This window comes from Spermophilus citellus, assembly GCF_964194105.1.
Source record: "Spermophilus citellus genome assembly, chromosome: 18".
NCBI lineage: Eukaryota > Metazoa > Chordata > Mammalia > Rodentia > Sciuridae > Spermophilus > Spermophilus citellus.
The window spans coordinates 56,993,649-57,012,436 of record NC_138200.1 but is presented as its reverse complement, the minus strand read 5'-3'; the positions used below and the strand labels follow the sequence as shown (position 1 = coordinate 57,012,436).

At 35.6% G+C, this 18,788-nt stretch overlaps 1 protein-coding gene across 1 annotated transcript in view; it reads right to left on the bottom strand.

The window, feature by feature from the left end:
* HYDIN (HYDIN axonemal central pair apparatus protein) overlaps positions 1–18,788 on the bottom strand; it is a gene marked incomplete at both ends in the record, with an annotated part of 332,822 nt that overhangs the window by 267,149 nt on the left and 46,885 nt on the right. The window contains one exon of the mRNA XM_081274731.1: positions 9,381–9,582. Within this exon, the coding sequence (XP_081130857.1) occupies positions 9,381–9,582 (202 nt within the window). The remainder of the gene's footprint in view (positions 1–9,380; positions 9,583–18,788) is intronic.

Below are 18,788 nucleotides of genomic sequence, written 5' to 3'. Positions count from 1 at the left end.
AAAACATTACAGGAAGAGGAAATGGAAAATAACAATGAAAACCAACAGTGGGAGGTAGGACAGTAAAGGGGGGAAAATAATCAAAGAGGAAAACAAACCATGTTTAGTAACATAAATAAACAAATATGGCTGGAAGAACAAACCATATCTCAATAATAACCCTAAATGTTAATGGCTTAAACTCACCAATTAAGAGACACAGGCTAGTAGAATGGATCACAAAACAAGACCCAACAATATGATGCCTACAGGAGATGCATTTGATAGGAAAAGATATACATAGACTGAAGGTGAAAGGCTGGGAAAAATGATTCCACTCATATGGACTGCGGAAACAAGCAGGAGTGTCCATACTCATATCAAATAAAATAGATTTCAAGCCAAAGTTAATCAAAAGGGATAAAGAGGGACACTACATACTTCTCAAGGAAACCATACACCAACAAGACATAACAATCATAAATATATATGCCCCAAACAACGGTGCAGCTATGTTCATCAAGCAAACTCTTCTCAAGTTCAAGAGTCTAATAGACCACCATACAATAATCATGGGAGACTTCAACACACCTCTCTCACCACTGGACAGATCTTCCAAACAAAAGTTGAATAAGGAAACTATAGAACTCAATAACACAATTAATAACCTAGACTTAATTGACATATATAGAATATACCACCCAACATCAAGCAGTTACACTTTTTTCTCAGCAGCACATGGATCCTTCTCAAAAATAGATCATATATTATGTCACAGGGCAACTCTTAGACAATATAAAGGAGTAGAGATAATACCATGCATCTTATCTGATCATAATGGAATGAAACTGAAAATCAAAGATAAAAGAAGGAAGGAAAAATCATGCATCACTTGGAGAATGAACAATAGGTTACTGAATGATCAATGGGTTATAGAAGACATCAAGGAGGAAACTAAAAAATTCTTAGAGATAAATTAAAACACAGAAACAACATATCGGAATCTATGGGACACATTGAAAGCAGTTGTAAGAGGAAAATTCATTGCTTGGAGTTCATTCCTTAAAAAAAGAAAAAACCAACAAATAAATGATCTCATACTTCATCTCAAAATCCTAGAAAAAGAAGAGCAAAACAACAGCAAAAGAAGTAGAAGGCAAGAAATAATTAAAATCAGAGCTGAAATTAATGAAATCGAAACAAAAGAAACAATTGAAAAAATTGACAAAACTAAAAGTTGGTTCTTTGAAAAAATAAATAAAATCGACAGACCCTTAGCCATGCTAATGAAGAGGAGAGAGAACTCAAATTACTAGCATAAGGGATGAAAAAGGCAACATCACAACAGACACTTCAGAAATACAGAAGATAATCAGAAATTATTTTGAATCCTTATACTCCAATAAAATAGAAGATAGTGAAGGCATTGATAAATTTCTTAAGTCATATGATCTGCCCAGATTGAGTCAGGAGGATATAGACAACCTAAACAGACCAATATCGATAGAGGAAATAGAAGAAACCATCAAAAGACTACCAACTAAGAAAAGCCCAGGACCGGATGGGTATACAGCGGAGGTTTACAAAACCTTTAAAAAGGAACTAATACCAATACTTTTCAAGCCATTTCAGGAAATAGAAAAAGAGGGAGAACTTCCAAATTCATTCTACGAGGCCAACATCACCCTGATTCCTAAACCAGACAAAGACACTTCAAAGAAAGAAAACTACAGACCAATATCTCTAATGAACCTAGATGCAAAAATCCTCAATAAAATTCTGGCAAATCAGATTCAAAAACATATCAAAAAAATTGTGCACCATGATCAAGTAGGATTCATCCCTGGGATGCAAGGATGGTTCAATATACGGAAATCAATAAATGTTACTCACCACATCAATAGACTTAAAAATAAGAACCATATGATCATCTCGATAGATGCAGAAAAAGCATTCGACAAAGTACAGCATCCCTTTATGTTCAAAACTCTAGAAAAACTAGGGATAACAGGAACATACCTTGACATTGTAAAAGCAATCTATGCTAAGCCTCAGGCTAGCATCATTCTGAATGGAGGAAAATTGAAGGCATTCCCTCTAAAATCTGGAACAAGACAGGGATGCCCTCTCTCACCACTTCTGTTCAACATAGTTCTCGAAACACTGGCCAGAGCAATTAGACGAAAGAAATTAAAGGCATAAAAATAGGAAAAGAAGAACTTAAATTATCACTATTTGCAGATGACATGATTCTATACCTAGCAGACCCAAAAGGGTCTACAAAGAAACTATTAGAGCTAATAAATGAATTTAGCAAAGTGGCAGGATATAAAATCAACACGCATAAATCAAAGGCATTCCTGTATATCAGCGACAAATCCTCTGAAATGGAAATGAGGAAAAACACTCCATTCACAATATCCTCAAAAAAAAAAATACTTGGGAATCAACCTAACAAAAGAGGTGAAAGACTTATTCAATGAAAACTACAGAACCCTAAAGAGAGAAATAGAAGAAGATCTTAGAAGATGGAAAAATATACCCTGTTCATGGATAGGCAGAACTAACATCATCAAAATGGCGATATTACCAAAAGTTCTCTATAGGTTTAATGCAATGCCAATCAAAATCCCAACGGCATTTCTTGTAGAAATAGAGAAAGCAATCATGAAATTCATATGGAAAAATAAAAGACCCAGAATAGCAAACACAATGTTAAGCAGGAAGTGTGAATCAGGCGGTATACCGATACCAGATTTCAAACTATACTACAGAGCAATAGTAACAAAAACAGCATGGTACTGGTACCAAAACAGACGGGTGGACCAATGGTACAGAATAGAGGACACAGAAACCAATCCACAAAACTACAACTATCTTATATTTGATAAAGGGGCTAAAAGTATGCAATGGAGGAAGGATAGCATCTTCAACAAATGGTGCTGGGAAAACTGGAAATCCATATGCATCAAAATGAAACTGAATCCCTTTCTCTCGCCATGCACAAAAGTTAACTCAAAATGGATTAAGGAGCTTGATATCAAATCAGAGACACGACGTCTGATAGAAGAAAAAGTTGGCTACGATCTACATACTGTGGGGTCGGGCTCCAAATTCCTCAATAGGACACCCATAGCACAAGAGTTAATAACTAGAATCAACAAATGGGACTTACTCAAACTAAAAAGTTTTTTCTCAGCAAAAGAAACAATAAGAGAGGTAAATAGGGAGCCTACATCCTGGGAACAAATCTTTACTCCTCACACTTCAGATAGAGCCCTAATATCTAGAGTATACAAAGAACTCAAAAAATTAGACAATAAGATAACAAATAACCCAATCAACAAATGGGCCAAGGACCTGAACAGTCACTTCTCAGAGGAGGACATACAATCAATCAACAAGTACATGAAAAAATGCTCACCATCTCTAGCAGTCAGAGAAATGCAAATAAAAAACACCCTAAGATACCATCTCACTCCAGTAAGATTGGCAGCCATTAGGAAGTCAAACAACAACAAGTGCTGGCAAGGATGTGGGGAAAAGGGTACACTTGTACATTGCTGGTGGGACTGCAAATTGGTGCAGCCAATTTGGAAAGCAGTATGGAGATTTCTTGGAAAGCTGGGAATGGAACCACCATTTGACCCAGCTATTCCCCTTCTCGGTCTATTCCCTAAAGACCTAAAAAGAGCATGCTACAGGGACACTGCTACATCAATGTTCATAGCAGCACAATTCACGATAGCAAGATTGTGGAACCAACCTAGATGCCCTTCAATAGATGAATGGATAAAAAAAAATGTGGCATTTATACACAATGGAGTATTACTCTGCATTAAAAAATGACAAAATCATAGAATTTGGAGGGAAATGGATGGCATTAGAGCAGATTATGCTAAGTGAAGCCAGCCAATCCCTAAAAAACAAATGCCAAATGTCTTCTTTGATATAAGGAGAGTAACTAAGAACAGAGTAGGGAAGAAGAGCATGAGAAGAAGATTAACATTAAACAGGGATGAGAGGTGGGAGAGAAAGTGAGAGAGAAGGGAAATTGCATGGAAATGGAAGGAGATCCTCAGGGTTATACAAAATTACATACAAGAGGAAGTGAAGGGAAAGGGAAAAATAATACAAGGGGGAGAAATGAATTACAGTAGAGGGGGTAGAGAGAGAAGAGGGGAGGGGAGGGGAGGGGGATAGTAGAGGATAGGAAAGGCAGCAGAATACAACAGACACTAGTATGGCAATATGTAAATCAATGGAAGTGTAACTGATGTGATTCTGCAATCTGTATACGGGGTAAAAATGGGAGTTCATAACCCACTTGAATCAAAGTGTGAAATATGATATGTCAAGAACTATGTAATGTTTTGAACAACCAACAATAAAAAAAATTAAAAAAAAAGAATTTTGCCTCACATCACACAGCTGAAAGATGGAGCCTGAAGTTCAAACTGACTCTTTAGTATTTTGAATCCCCTTGTGTTAGTCAATAGCTATACTGCCTCCTGGGCTGCATTTTTATCAATGGAATAGTAAACCACTGTTAAAATAGTATTAAAGAAGATTATTTAGGGGCTGGGATTGTGGCTCAGTGATAGAGCACTTGCCTAGCATGTGTGAGGCACTGGGTTCGATCCTCAGCACCACAGAAAAATAAATAAATAAAATAAAGATATTGCGTCCATCTACAACTTAAAAAATTAAAAAAAAAGAAGACTTTTAATAGCAATGTCATAGGCTGGAAATATATTAAAAATGAAAAGCAGTTTATAAAATGTAATGTACAAAGTAATTCCAATTTTGTAATAAAAAAGCCAAAGAATAGAAAATAGGGACATATTGCAAAAGAATAGAGTTAGAGACACTAAAATATTCATAGGGTTGTAAGATTAGAATTGACTTTTACCTTCATATTGCTTATCTTTATTTTTTATATTTTATCAGTTCACAATGTATTTCTTTTTAAAATACAAAAGTCATTTCTAAAATTAAATGTTAACCCCTTTTCAGATTGAAGCCCTAGACATCTCCATGATTGCTGCTCTTCTCATGCTATTGGAACACTGGATCCAGAGCAGCCAGCATAAGATGACAGGGAGGGCAGGGGAATGCAAGATGGCTTCCTCTTTGCCCTCTGACGGAGAATTAGAGCCACAACTAGAGTGTAGAGAGGGGATGTGCAGCAACACCTTCAACTGGCTTGACTCCAACAAGGGTTGCCACATACCTCTGTCTATGGTTTTGCCATCTTTTCTGGCTGATAATCATGGTTTCTTGCACTTATGTGTGGTATTGATGAAGACATTTCTCATCAAGAGCATTAAAAATACCAGCCTTATGTTGCAGTAAAGCTATAAACTTAACTATTTTGCAAAAAGTTTGGTGGCCACCAATACCCATAGCTTCAGGTGTCGAGGAGAGGCTTGTCCTTGGACTCTAGTCAATGGAGAATGCTTGTGTCTTGGGTGCAGTAGGGTTGAACCAATAGTATTCCCTCACCTGGATGTGCTTGAGATATGCACCCTGCTTCCTTGCAGCACCCACAAGAGGTGATAACTGGATGTCAAGGCAATTATAAACTAAGAGCCATAGACGTGATAGCTGGGAAGAATATTCTCAATAGTCTATACTTGGCATGGAAAAAATGAAGCCATTCACCTTCAAACGGATGATGTGAGCCTGGACCAAGAATAACTCTATGATGACTGTTATAAACTGAGGCCTGGAGCTCCCCTTCCTATTTACATTTACATATCAGTTAGATCTTTACATTTTTGTATAATCCTAGGGAAGTGAAGGGGCCTCCAAACACAACTGAGATTGAATTTACTATGAACCAGAAACAGACAAAGCCCAATTAAAACTGATTAGAGAAACATGCCATTCCCTATTCCTGGATGCTGTGGAATAAATCCATGCTGACCACTTTGTGGGGGCTTCATTCTCAGGGATCTTGTGCAGAACAAATCTAGAATTAGAGCCACCTGCTCCTGAAACAATGGCTGTGACCTTGCTGCAGAAATGGGGAGCAAAAACCCCATGCTGAGTCGTGAAATACAGCAAACGTGATGAGAATGAGTGTGAAAGAATCTTGCAGAGTGTTTTAAAATCCCTCAGGACAAGGTTGAGAAAGAAAGGAAGAATGAATGCAGCCTCCATTTCTGAAGAGATTAATTTCTTTTCCGGTGCCAGAAAAACATTGAGAAAGAAAGAGGACAAAAAGGTAATTTTTAAAGGTCCCTATTTCTGACTCCAAAGTTTAAGAAAAAAATAAAGGCAATTTTAAAGCCCAGAACTTCTTTACAGAGAAGGGACATCTCCACTGCCAGAGTCTAGAGCCTAGGAAGAGTCCCATGCCCCCAAGTCTGGACATGTGTCCTAAGGTTTGTACCAACACAATGAGGTGGGTAGAGAGGAAGGTCACTCTTGCTAGGATGGAAATGACAGAAAAGAACAGGCTTCTTTGGGCTGAAATTCTTCCATTGGAGGAAGTGATATCCAAATCTTTGCTTACCAAAATGCCCATGGACAAGAAACTATACTGGTTAGAAAAGGAGTTGAAGGCGTCCATTAAAACCACTAGTATGCTCCAAGTGACCTTTGAGCAAGTTTTGGTACCTGTATATGAATGCCTCAGGACAATATTTAAGCCACATGTAGAGCAGTGGAAAGACTGTTGAGTCTCCTCAGAACATCTACACCAAAGTTAGATCTTAGGTCACTGGGGTGCAGGAAAGGGAGAGAGCCTACCGGAAGGTAGAAAATCTTTACCAGTCCTCTGATAGGGAATTAATATCCAGAATATATAAAGAACTCAAAAAACTTAATACCAAAGAACAACCCAATCAATAAATAGGCAAAAGAATTAAACAGAATTTTTTTTTAAAAAAAAAGCAGCCCAATGATCAATAGGTAAATGAAAAAATGTTCAACCTCTCTAGCATTCAGAGAAATGCAAATCAAAACTACATTAATATTTCATCTCACTCCAGTCAGAATAGCAATGATCAAGAAAACAAACTATAATAAATGCTGGTGAGGATGTAGGGGAGAAGGGACATTTATACATTGTTGGTGGGACTGCAAATTAGTACAACCATTTGGGAAAGCAGTGCTGAGATTCCTCAAAAGAATAGGAACATATCCACCATATGACCCAGCTATTCCACTCCTCAGAATTTATCTAAAAAACAGCACACTACAGTGACACAGCCACACGTTTATAGCAATGTTTATAGCAGCACGACTCACAATAGCCAAACTGTTAAACCAGCCTTGGTGTCCATCAACAGATGAATGGGTAAAGAAAAAGTGGTATATATACATAAAGGAGTTTGACTCCGTCATAAAGAAGAATGAAATAACGGCATATGTTGATAAATGGATGAAAATGGAGAACATCACGCTAAGTGAAATAAGCCAGACTCAGAAAATAAAGGGTCAAATGTTTCCTCTCATATGTGGAAGCTAGAGCAAAGTAAGGGGGGGCAAAGGTGGAGGGGGAATTGAATGTTATAAGGACAGAGGAAAGATCAGTGGAGTAGAAGGAGATTGATGAGGGAAAGGAATATTCAAAATTTAGCAGATAAATGGGAAATAAATGGGAAAGGGGAGGAAATGAGAAATGAATTTGACAAAATTACACTAGGTACATGTATAAATATGTCACAGTGAATTTTACATACATTTTTTCTAAAAATAAACAAATAAATAAAGAGAAGGGAAACCAATAGAGTAGATGAAGGGAAATAGGGAAAGGGAAAAGGAGAGGGAAAGAGGGAGGGCACCAGGGACTGAAAGGGAGCAAATTAAATTATTATTACGTATTATTATGTCGAAATGAATCCAATTATTATGTACAACTATAATGTACTGATAAAAGCATTAAAAACACTTTTTAGACCTTGCCATGGCATCAGTCACATACTATACACAGTCAAACGTGGTTGAAATTAAAGCCGGCTTTCTTTCTTAAAAGGTACACTCATTCTCCCCAGAAGCCTATGGCCACAGGACAAGCATGCTATTACAACACTACTTTTTACTGCTTCTTCTCTCTCCCTTTTTTTTTGTTTTCTTTTTCTTTATTTTAATTTGTTCCAATTAGTTATGCATGACAGCAGGATGCATTTCGATTCATCATATAAAAATAGAGCACGACTTTTCATTTCTCTGGTTGAACATGATGTAGAGTTACACCGTTTGTGCAGTCATATGTGTGCCCAGGGTAACAATGTCCGTCTCGTTCCACCATCTTTCCAAGCCCCATGCCCCCTCCCTTCCCCTCAGACCTCTCTGTCTCTTTCTTGATTTGTACCCACTGTCCCACTTCATCTTTAAATATGTTTGGGCCATTCTGATTGCTGATGAAAGCAGCAAATGAGCAGTTTCCTCTTGATTTCTAAACCACTGACATTTCTACACCATTAAGCCAAATGAAGTTTTTAGGCAGGAAAGGCAGTTTTCTTTTCTCATATTTTAAAGATGGCACAGTGGCGATTCTGTGATTAAAGTTCTTTGTTTGAATGACAAAGCTTCTGGCCCACTGTGTCCTGTCATTGTCACAGCTCCTCTGATTCAATTAGGGACAGCACACTGGGGGATTTCTGCCTGGTTTCCATGGACCTAAGACTTTTATTTTTATCCCATACTAACTTGGTTTTAAACAAAGCTTTGAAGCTTCCCAGGGCTAATCTCTAATGAAAAATGGAGAGGCAAATAAAAAAAGGCTGAAATAAATTCTGATGAAAGCTGCACAAGTGTTAATTCTGAGAGGCTGGAAGGAGATAAAAATGAAAATGCAGTCTCAAAGAGGCAAAGATGCATTCAGGAAAAAGAAATATTCAAAATTTAGCAGTGATGAGATTAGTCAAAGCAGTTTGGTTGTACACTGAATTAACATTCTCCGCCGCACAAAGTATCATTTTTTTAAAGCAGAATATTAAGGAGACCAATAAGAAACCATTATTAAATGATATGATTTGCAGGGATTGAGCAATGATACTAAAACAAACAATATCAAAACTATTATATCTAAGCCCTTCTTCTTCCTCATTCTTAGGGTTTTGAAGAGGAATTCAGACAAGTACAATAGTTTTGAAAAAAGAGTGAAGAATGATATATTTGGTCTATAAAATCTATGCATTTCATCACCACTGAATTATTACTAGGTGAAGGTTAGTTGAGAATGGACAATATTCTGATCCACATAGCTCAGCTCAGATTCTTTAAATGAGCAGCTCCAGAACATCATCGTACTCTGGAACCAATTTATAAAACTTGGCATTGCTTGAGTTGGTGAGGAACTTTCCACAAAAGTCACTGATTTTTCAGGACTGAGTTTTACATCCACCCCCCCCCCCAAACTGCTGCTTACAGTGAGTTTTGCTACACACCTATACTTTTCTTTGTCCTCCTCTTCCTGGGTGGCAAACGCCTTCCACTGGAAATGGGCAATAATGTTACTGCGGTTGTGGATGGTCACAGTCCTCTGATTGGCCAGAGATATGTAGGTTTTCTCAATGATCAAGGAGTTTTTGTCCAGCCTTATATTCATGTCTATGGCAGCTCCATAGAGAGACACGTATATCCTTTCACCTAGGATTAACAAAACACAAACACACTCTAAGATTTATTCTAGAATAACACTACTAGCCTTTACCTTTTTTTGAAGCTAAAGTCAGAAGACATAGCACAAGCACTAGACACTGCTCATACATCCCCACCCAACTCCATCAGCCCAGAGAACAGATGTGATCAGAAAATACAAACACTGTGCTTGGTGCAGTTAGAGAAAATCGAACCATCATTCTTGGTTATTGTAAGAAATAGATAAAACATGAATTGTTGCCTTGGGTGTTCCAAGACATTTTCTTTTTCATAAACGGTTTTCAATCTTTCAACCTGACCAGGAGGGCAACTGGGTTCCAGAATTATAATCAGATGCCTCATCTTTAGCTCAGGTATGAGCTGGCTTTCTGGCTCTAAAGGGATCACACCAAGCACACCTGGAAAGAGCTACTCTGCATGAGAGGTTTAAAATGCAATCAAGAACAGGGTCAGGAAAGAAGATTTCATAACTTCAGAAATAAAAAAAAAATTGAATATTTAAGAGGAATCTCCTCCCTAAGCAACAACAATGAAAACTAAATACACGCATAAAAACACACACATACCCTTGCCATATCTGGTACTGGTTATGTAGAAAATAAAAATTAACAACAGCTACATTTAAAATTATTAATTTTTAAGTATGATATCACCTTTATTCAGCACAGCAGTAAGTCTGGGCTTTCAAAAAGATACTAACCTATAAACTACACTCTGTTTGACCTCTGCAATGTGATAGCAAGTACATCACTCTACGTCAAATAGAAAAAGGAATAAAGTACTGTGAATGTTCTGTTGGTCTCTGCTGCTAAAGTTTTAATTCAAACTAGAAAGCATAATCACTTGGACCTTCACTTTCAGCAAACATTTCTGCTTTGTTTATTATGGTATAAACCAAATGCCCGTTTAGTGGCCCTTTGTGCATTCTAAAGTTCTTTAGACTCTATCACTTTGGATATGGCAAAACTTACCCCAAGGTTTAAAGAAAAAGAAAGCATCAAGGCTTTGATGCTAAAATTTTTTAAAAATTTCTATTTCTTATTATTATTTAAAATTTTTATTTCTAAAAATTTTACATGAATTCTAAATTTTAGATACTACAGAGCACAGACAGTGAAACAAAAATGCTTTTTTCCCCTTCATTCGACCTCAGGTATACTGTTTAGAGGTAAAAGCTCTCAATATTTCATGCACATCCTTCCCCCACAAATTTTTAAACTTTTTAATGAGTAAAATTTAATGATCTATAACTGAAAACTCATTGTTACTTTAATTTGCATACTATTAATTATGGATGTTATTGAATACCTTTTTCATAAAATAAATGACTTGAGCTGAAAAAAGACCCTCCCCAAATGAAGGGACACTCAAAGGGCTATGCCTTCAAGAGTGAATTGGAAGTAGATTAGCTCTAAATATCAGAGTTAACTATCGTGCAGGAATTGCCTATATATTGCAGAGAACTCCAAGCTCTGAGTCTGGCAGTAATAGACTAGTTTTTACCCGAAATACTTGGAAAAAGAAACCGATTTCTCTTCAGAGGGTGATATTTGCACCCTATGTTTCAAAATCATCAACATTCTTTTTTAAATCAGCCAGCCAAACATAATGAGACATGCAAAGAATTAAAACAACATGTGTTAGAATCAGTGACACAAGAAGAACAGAAATAGGCTCACAGAGAACCAGATACCCAAAGTCATCAGCTATAGACCATGCACTTGTTGTTATGCTGAATGTGTTTAAAGGAACAATTGGATGCACTTGAAACTATATCCAGAGAACAGGAAATCAAAAACTAAAAAATTCGAAAAGAACCAGGACTTATAGGAAAAAAACAAAAAATTCTAAACTTAAAAAAAGAAAAACTACAAAGGAAAAGAAAAACTTAAAGCCATACTTAATATGAGAATTTTATTAGTCTTAATGAAAAAATAGTGAAATGGAAAATGGTTCAGAAAACATAAAAGGAAATATGAAGAAATAAAAACATGGAAAATACACATGAATGGGTAAGAGATAAGGAAGATGACATAGGAATGTCTAAAAAGTACTTAAGTGGAAACTAAGAAGAAGAGGGGAAAGATAATGAAGCAAAGGAAATATTTCAGATGACTAAGAATTTTTTAGAATCAACTAAAAACATCAATCCAGATGAAAATGAAAAGAGGCCAAATGAAAGAGGCCAAATGAAAATCAATGGGATAAATTTTTAATTCATAAAGAACAAAATCATGGCATTTGCAGGTAAATGGATGGCACTGGAGAAGATAGTGCTAAGTGAAGTTAGCCAATCCCCAAACAACAAATGCCGAATGTTTTCTCTGATATAAGGAGGTTGACTCATAATGGGGTAGAGAGGGAGAGCACAGGAGGAATAGATGAATTAGAGCATAGTGGGGTAGGAGAGCATGGGAGGATTAGATGAATTCTAGAGAGGGAAGAGGGGTGGGAGGGAAAAGAAGGGGGCAGGGGATTAGCAAGGATGGTGGAATGTGATGGACATCATTATACAAAGTACATGTATGAAGACTTGAATAGGATCTCAATATACTTTATATACAGAGATAGGAAAAATTGTGGTATATATGTGTATTAAGAATTAAGAATTGTTGTGAGGGGAATGGGAAAATAAACAAGGAGATAAATGAATTACAGTAGATGGGGTAGAGAGAGAAGATGGGAAGGGAGGGGAGGGGGGATAGTTGAGGATAGGAAAGGTAGCAGAATACAACAGTCACTAATATGGCATTATGTAAAAATGTGGATGTGTAACCCATGTGATTCTGCAATCTGTATTTGGGGTAAAAATGGGAGTTCATAACCCACTTGAATCTAATGTATGAAATATGATATGTCAAGAGCTTTGTAATGTTTTGAACAACCAATAAAAAAACATGAAAAAAATAAAAAAAATAAACAGAAAGATTCAACAAAAAAAGAATTGTAATGCAAAAAAGTACATGTATAAAGAGATAAAATGGCATGTGCATATTTTATATACAGAGATACGAAAAATTGTGCTCTATATGTGTAATAAGAATCGTAATGCATTCCACTGCTGTTGAGTATTTAAAAAATAAATAAAAGATTTAAAAAATTAGTTCATACCTAAATATACTGCAGTAAAACTAGGTAAAAGCAAAGACAAAATCTTGAAAGCAGCGAGAGAAAAGAGACAAATTATCTTGAAAGGATCCACAGTTGGAATTACTTCTGACTTTTCAACTTAAACAATGAAAACTAAAACAACAGAATAACATTCTATTAACTTTGATGAAGGTGAAACAATGACAACCCACCATTCTACAAAAATTTCTATCCTTTTTGTCTACAAATGTCTTGGTTTGTCTTCACTTTTTAAGGATATTTTCAATGATAACAGATTCTAAATTAGCATTGTTTTCTTCCAGCATTGAATAACTCCATATTGTTGTCCTCTGACTTTCCTAATTTCAGCTGAAAAGTTTGCCATTAGTTTTCAGCATTTTAACATGAAGTTTGGTTTCCTTTGTTTTTGTACTGTCACAAGTTTGCTCAGTTTTGTGAACATGTGCATCAATGTCATTGTTGTTTTAGGGAAAATTCTCAGTCAATAACCTCAAAATATTCTTTTAGTTCCATTCATTCTCTCCTCCACCTCTGAGACTAGTGATATGTACATTGACTCTAACTATGTCCCACGGGGCTTTTGCTTTCTGTTTTTTTTTTCCCCATTCATATTTGTTTCTCTCTGTGTGTTGCAGTTTGGGTATATTTATTTACCTGTCTTCAGGTTCACTAATCATATCCTACTGTAGCTATTCTTCTGTTAAATGTATATAATTAACTGTTAATTTTCAACAATGTATTTTCTAGTATAACACTGTTATTAAATTCTGAGGAAGAGAAAACAAGCAGGCCAATCTGAAGGCTAACTGTTCTTCTGAGTATCAATGTAAAAATTCTAAATAAAGTTAGATATCATAATCCATCACCACATTAAAAGAATAATACTTCATAACCAAGCAGAGTTTATTTAGCAATGCAATGATGGCTCACTATTAGAAAATTTATCTTCATTGATGCTGGAAAAGAATTTCACAAAATTCAAAAGACAGTTTTGAATAGCATTATTCTTAATAACAGGAGAATGGAAAAAGCTAAAGTATCCACCAAGAAAAGGTGGTTAAATAATTTGTGCTTCATCTAAAAGCAGATACCGTCCAAGTATGAAAGGTATACAGTAAGGAAAGATCCCCAGAACTCATGATTAAGTGGAAAAGGCAATGTGTAGAACAATTTATATAGAATGTTATTTTGTACCAGGAAAATAAGTGTGTGTATTCAGGTTTGCATGTATTTGCATAATCCATTGAAAGGACATCCAAGAAACTAATGAAACCAGAGTGGAATTTGGTGAATGTGCCAGTGTGGAAACAAGATCTTTCAATATGTAATTTTAAACATTGCTTTAATTTTGAGCATCACCCATCAAAAAACTAAAGTGAAAAAGGATTTAAAGACCCCTCAATAAACATGTAAAATTGCTAAATGGCACTAGCAGTGCAAGAAATAAAAAGTAAAATAATATGCTGTCTCATAACCATCAATTTAACAAACAAACAAAAAATCAAGCAATTTGACAATACAGTTTTGGCAATATATCAGCAAGGATATGTAAAAATAAGAATTTTCATATACTGCTGATAAAAGCATGAATTGGTATAGTCACTTGACAAACCAACTTAGTATTCAGTGTATCTCAGGATAAATTATCTTTAAACTCAACAATTGCATTTGTAGGTATTTACCCCAAGAAAACACTCTCACACAACTGCAGAAGGCTATTGTACAAAGATGCTCAATGCAGCATTGTCTGTAAAATAACAAAGCAAAACATAACAATAACAACAACAAAACATAAACAAAAACAGGAACAGCCTAAATATTTAAGGGAGAGCAGATAGATAAATTATAGTACTTTCACATCCTGAAATGTGGCACTTAGTCAGACTAAATCAGAACAATGTGTATCTATGTATTTAAATCTTTAAAACACCATGTTCAGTGGGAAAAAAAGCAAATCAGAGAATGGTATCTGCAGTGTAATACAATTTATGTGAAGTTTAAAAACGATCAAAATATCACTATATATTGTTTATGGATAAGTAAATTTGTAGGAATAGCATAAAAATGCACCCAACGCAGCTCTTCTAAGGAGTAAGATCTGGGGACTGGATCAGGAAAGAGTAATGCAGTAGCTTTAACCCAATAATCAGTTGAATTATCCCCCAAAAATGAAAGCCCTGAAAGAACTGCATATGGCAAAATGTTGAAATGAACTAAATAAAACAAGTGTTGATTTCATCATTCTCTATGCTTTTGTGGTTATTTGAAATATTTCATTGTTTAAAAATTTAATCAAAAAAAGATCCAAGGGTTTATTTCACACAAATCTAAGGGGTAGGGGACTAATATCATCAATTTGAGTTGGTTATGGCAAAAATGTTCCTTCCCAGAAATACAGCAAGAGCTATTATATTTTTTTCAAGTACCATCTAATATTAATTTTTGTTCACTGATATTTCCTCTCCTCCCAATCATCAGATCCACTAAGAGAAGGAAGCAATAACTCTTCTTCTGCCCTCAAAGCTGTTGAGGTACTCGATTTTTACACCTACTTGCATAAAGACAACCTTACCAAGGGCACCCAGCTACTTAGAAGACTAATAGGATGGAGGCTTAGTTGCCCCTGTGGGAACAGAGAGGGCTGTCATGCCTCAGTATGATCATTTTTTGTGCCCTTGGAGAGCTGTTCCCACTCTGGTTTGGTTTCTGGAGTTGAATGCTGCAATCATTGTAGATGGGGTTAGCCGCATCATTTATTATGTCCCAGTAAAGATATATTTTGTGGAAGGTCTCATTACCTTCTTGCCAGTTTCGCTACTATCAATCAAGCAGAAACAAATATGAACACAACTAATTTTACAACAATAAATGTGAAGCTAGCTATATACACAATACATCTCATATTGTAGTCTCAGGACTTTCCAACAACAGAGGACACTAAATAAAATATATGAGTGGAGCCATAGATTCTCCAGGGAATAGGTTCATGGAAAGCGTGTTTCCCATCTCTTGGTTGCAGCAGGGTCAAATTCACCACCAAGTGTATTGCTGAACCAAATTTCTTTGGAAGTACCCTTTTCCTTGTTCAGGAAACTAAAATTAAGCAACTTGACTGAGCTTACACAGTAAAGCCAAAATTGGTATTATTAATCTGCAGAGTCAACATAGATCTTAGGGAGTACATTAACTTTAGCGGATCCCAAAATCCCAAAGCTGGGTTCAAATTCCAGCTTTACTTATGTGTAAAGTCATTAAACTCAGTATACTCATCTCAAAAAATGAAGTTTAAAAACTGTCCTCTAATTTCCCTCTAAATACTAACACCTAATGATTGGACAGTCTTGCCTTGTTAGGCAATTGAGAGAAACCTCATCCCACCCCCTAAACAATGTCTGACAATCAGGGATTGTCCTAACTTCTGCTAGTCCCTACCCTAAGACATGGAATAAGGAATGAAGAAAAGAAAACTAGGTCAAGGAAGGTTTCCATAGTCTCTAAAACCACCTTAAAACATTTGTTTCTTTTGTAAAAACTATGTTTTGCTAGATTTTCTAATTATAATGGCACACATTCATACTTAATTGTGATAACCACATAACTGTAACAAAGTTCGTGCAGGGAATTTTGCACAGATATATTTAGATATTATTTAGTAGTTTTAACTTGCAAAGTATATCACACTCCATTACTTACTATATTATACTTTATTATTCCTTTTATTGGCTTTTACTAGGAAAAAAAAGAAATTCTTTATGGTTTTAGAAAGTATACTAAAATAAAATACATAAATGACCATAAAACTGCCCTGTGAAGTACTAATATTATGATTGCTTATATATTTAATAATAGAACATCATCACACCTTTGGGGGGAAAAGCCTACCAGCCAACTTCTGACTCCTAAACTCAAATATCTCCTTTTCAGTAAGAGGCATAACACTTTTTAAAAGTGCTGAATAAGCATATCAGCGCTATTTCCTGATTATGCCAATGGTGAATGTCCTCTAAGGTGACAGTAACCTCACCAGGCACTTAAGAAGAAAAAACTGCTGCACTCCTATTTCTAGTACTCATTCAAGTCACCAAACGTTCAGGAAGAATGCCATTTTCAAAGCTTGCTCTGAATACTGATATCTGCATGAACCCTTCAGATTATGTAAAGTTTCTCACTACTCAGTTGAAAATTGAAAGACTTAAGCAATTAAGCATTTGTTTCTTAAGAGTCAAATTACCTTCCCTTCTGAATGACAGAGCTGTGCACCAGTTCTGTTTTTGTTTTCACTGTGTTGGCACCAATGTAGCCTGGAGTCGTCATATCTTTAATCTCTTCTGGAGAGGGGTGGGTTTATAAAAGGTACCACATTCCTTCAGTGCTTTCACGGTTTTAAATTATAATTAAAAGACAATAGAATCATTTCTGTGGCAAACCCAGTTGCCTAAATAAACTTGATAATACCCCACAGGGAGAAAGAAGGAAGAATGAGGAAGAATTCTAGTTCAGGAAAAGTTAAGGACGGTGGAATATGATAGACATCATCATCCAAAGTACATGTATGAGGACACGAATTGGTGTCAACATACTTTATATACAACCAGAGATATGAAAAACTTTGCCATATACATGTAATAAGAATTGTAATGCATTCCACTGTCATTTGTCTTTTTAAAAAATCAATAAAAAGAAAGAAATATCAGATATTAGTGAAGCATTATATGTGAACTCCTTAAGTTCTAGGGCACTGGTTTGAACTCTTTATCAGAAAAAGCAAAGAAATCTCCCAGCTGATTTTATCAAGAATATAGTCAGTAAAGAACATGATGGAACAAACACAGCTGTTTGAGACTTGACTGAGTACTTCCCACTGGTGAGACCATCAAGAAAGTGTGAAGAAGAGACTTTCAACAATAATCCATATAAAATTTCCCTCCTCCAATCAATTCATACTTCCAATAGCTGCAGAAAGTTCAATAAATGCTTATTTAATGAAATGGGAAGCCCATGATCACAGCTGCTTAGAAAAGCTACACAATTAATGATGTTAAGGCATTCATTACTGTTTTTCATTAATAGAAGGTTATAGGTTCTGGTCATTGATGACCACAATACAGATGAAAGTATATTCTTATCAGCAGTTCATTTTATACTACAGGACATTTCACCTCTGTTTTCAATCTTCAGAGAAAAAAAAAAACTTCATTTATTTACCAAACTTAATATAAGAACCTCAGGGTGTGGAGACCAATTTCTGCAAGCAATTAAACTTTAATATACAAATATTTATTGTATATTCATTAACCTACCTCTCCTTTAGCAGAAGACTAAAAATATGAGTATAATTCCATATACTTATTTAAAAGTAAAGTACGGATCCAGGGCCTTTGGGAGAATGCAACTGTTTTTCAAAGACAACAGATTGAAGGAGTAAAAGTCGGGAAACATCCAAGATGGTACAAAGGGCAGTGCCCAGGAGTTAAGAGTGAGTCTGAGTTCGAACTGTGCTTTGGACTAGTCATGTGACCTTGGGCAAGTCACTCAATTTCATAGGGATTTAGTTTTTCATCTCTAAAAATCTAAGGACTGGATTCAATTATCATTGAAGTCCTCTCTCAAGTTTTTATAAGTTAAGCTCTAATTTATTTGGTCTCAAAACCTAACCAAATAAATTTTTTTGAGATTATATCCCCAGCATACAAAGATTTATTGATTTATAAATTATATCCATATACTAGAGTTTTTGTTCATATGTCAAATGCATTAAAATACACTGAAACTATTAAAAAGGATGAGATAAAGAGGAAATAAATAATATTTTAAAGGTGATTTAACATTATTTGCCAACAATTAATTATTTTCGAAAAGGATTGACTAATCTTTTTCAAACTCCTGGTTTAAAACCTGTGATATAATGACCCGAGGTAATTCAAAGTTCACATTTTTTCTGATACTTAGTTTTAGGGACTGACATAAACAAAAATTTCCCCTCACAAAGATGTGGAAATCCAGATGGAAAAAATTTCATCACTTAGTTTATTAACATTCATTATTTTTCAACTTCATACACTATCAACACTAATAACACAAAG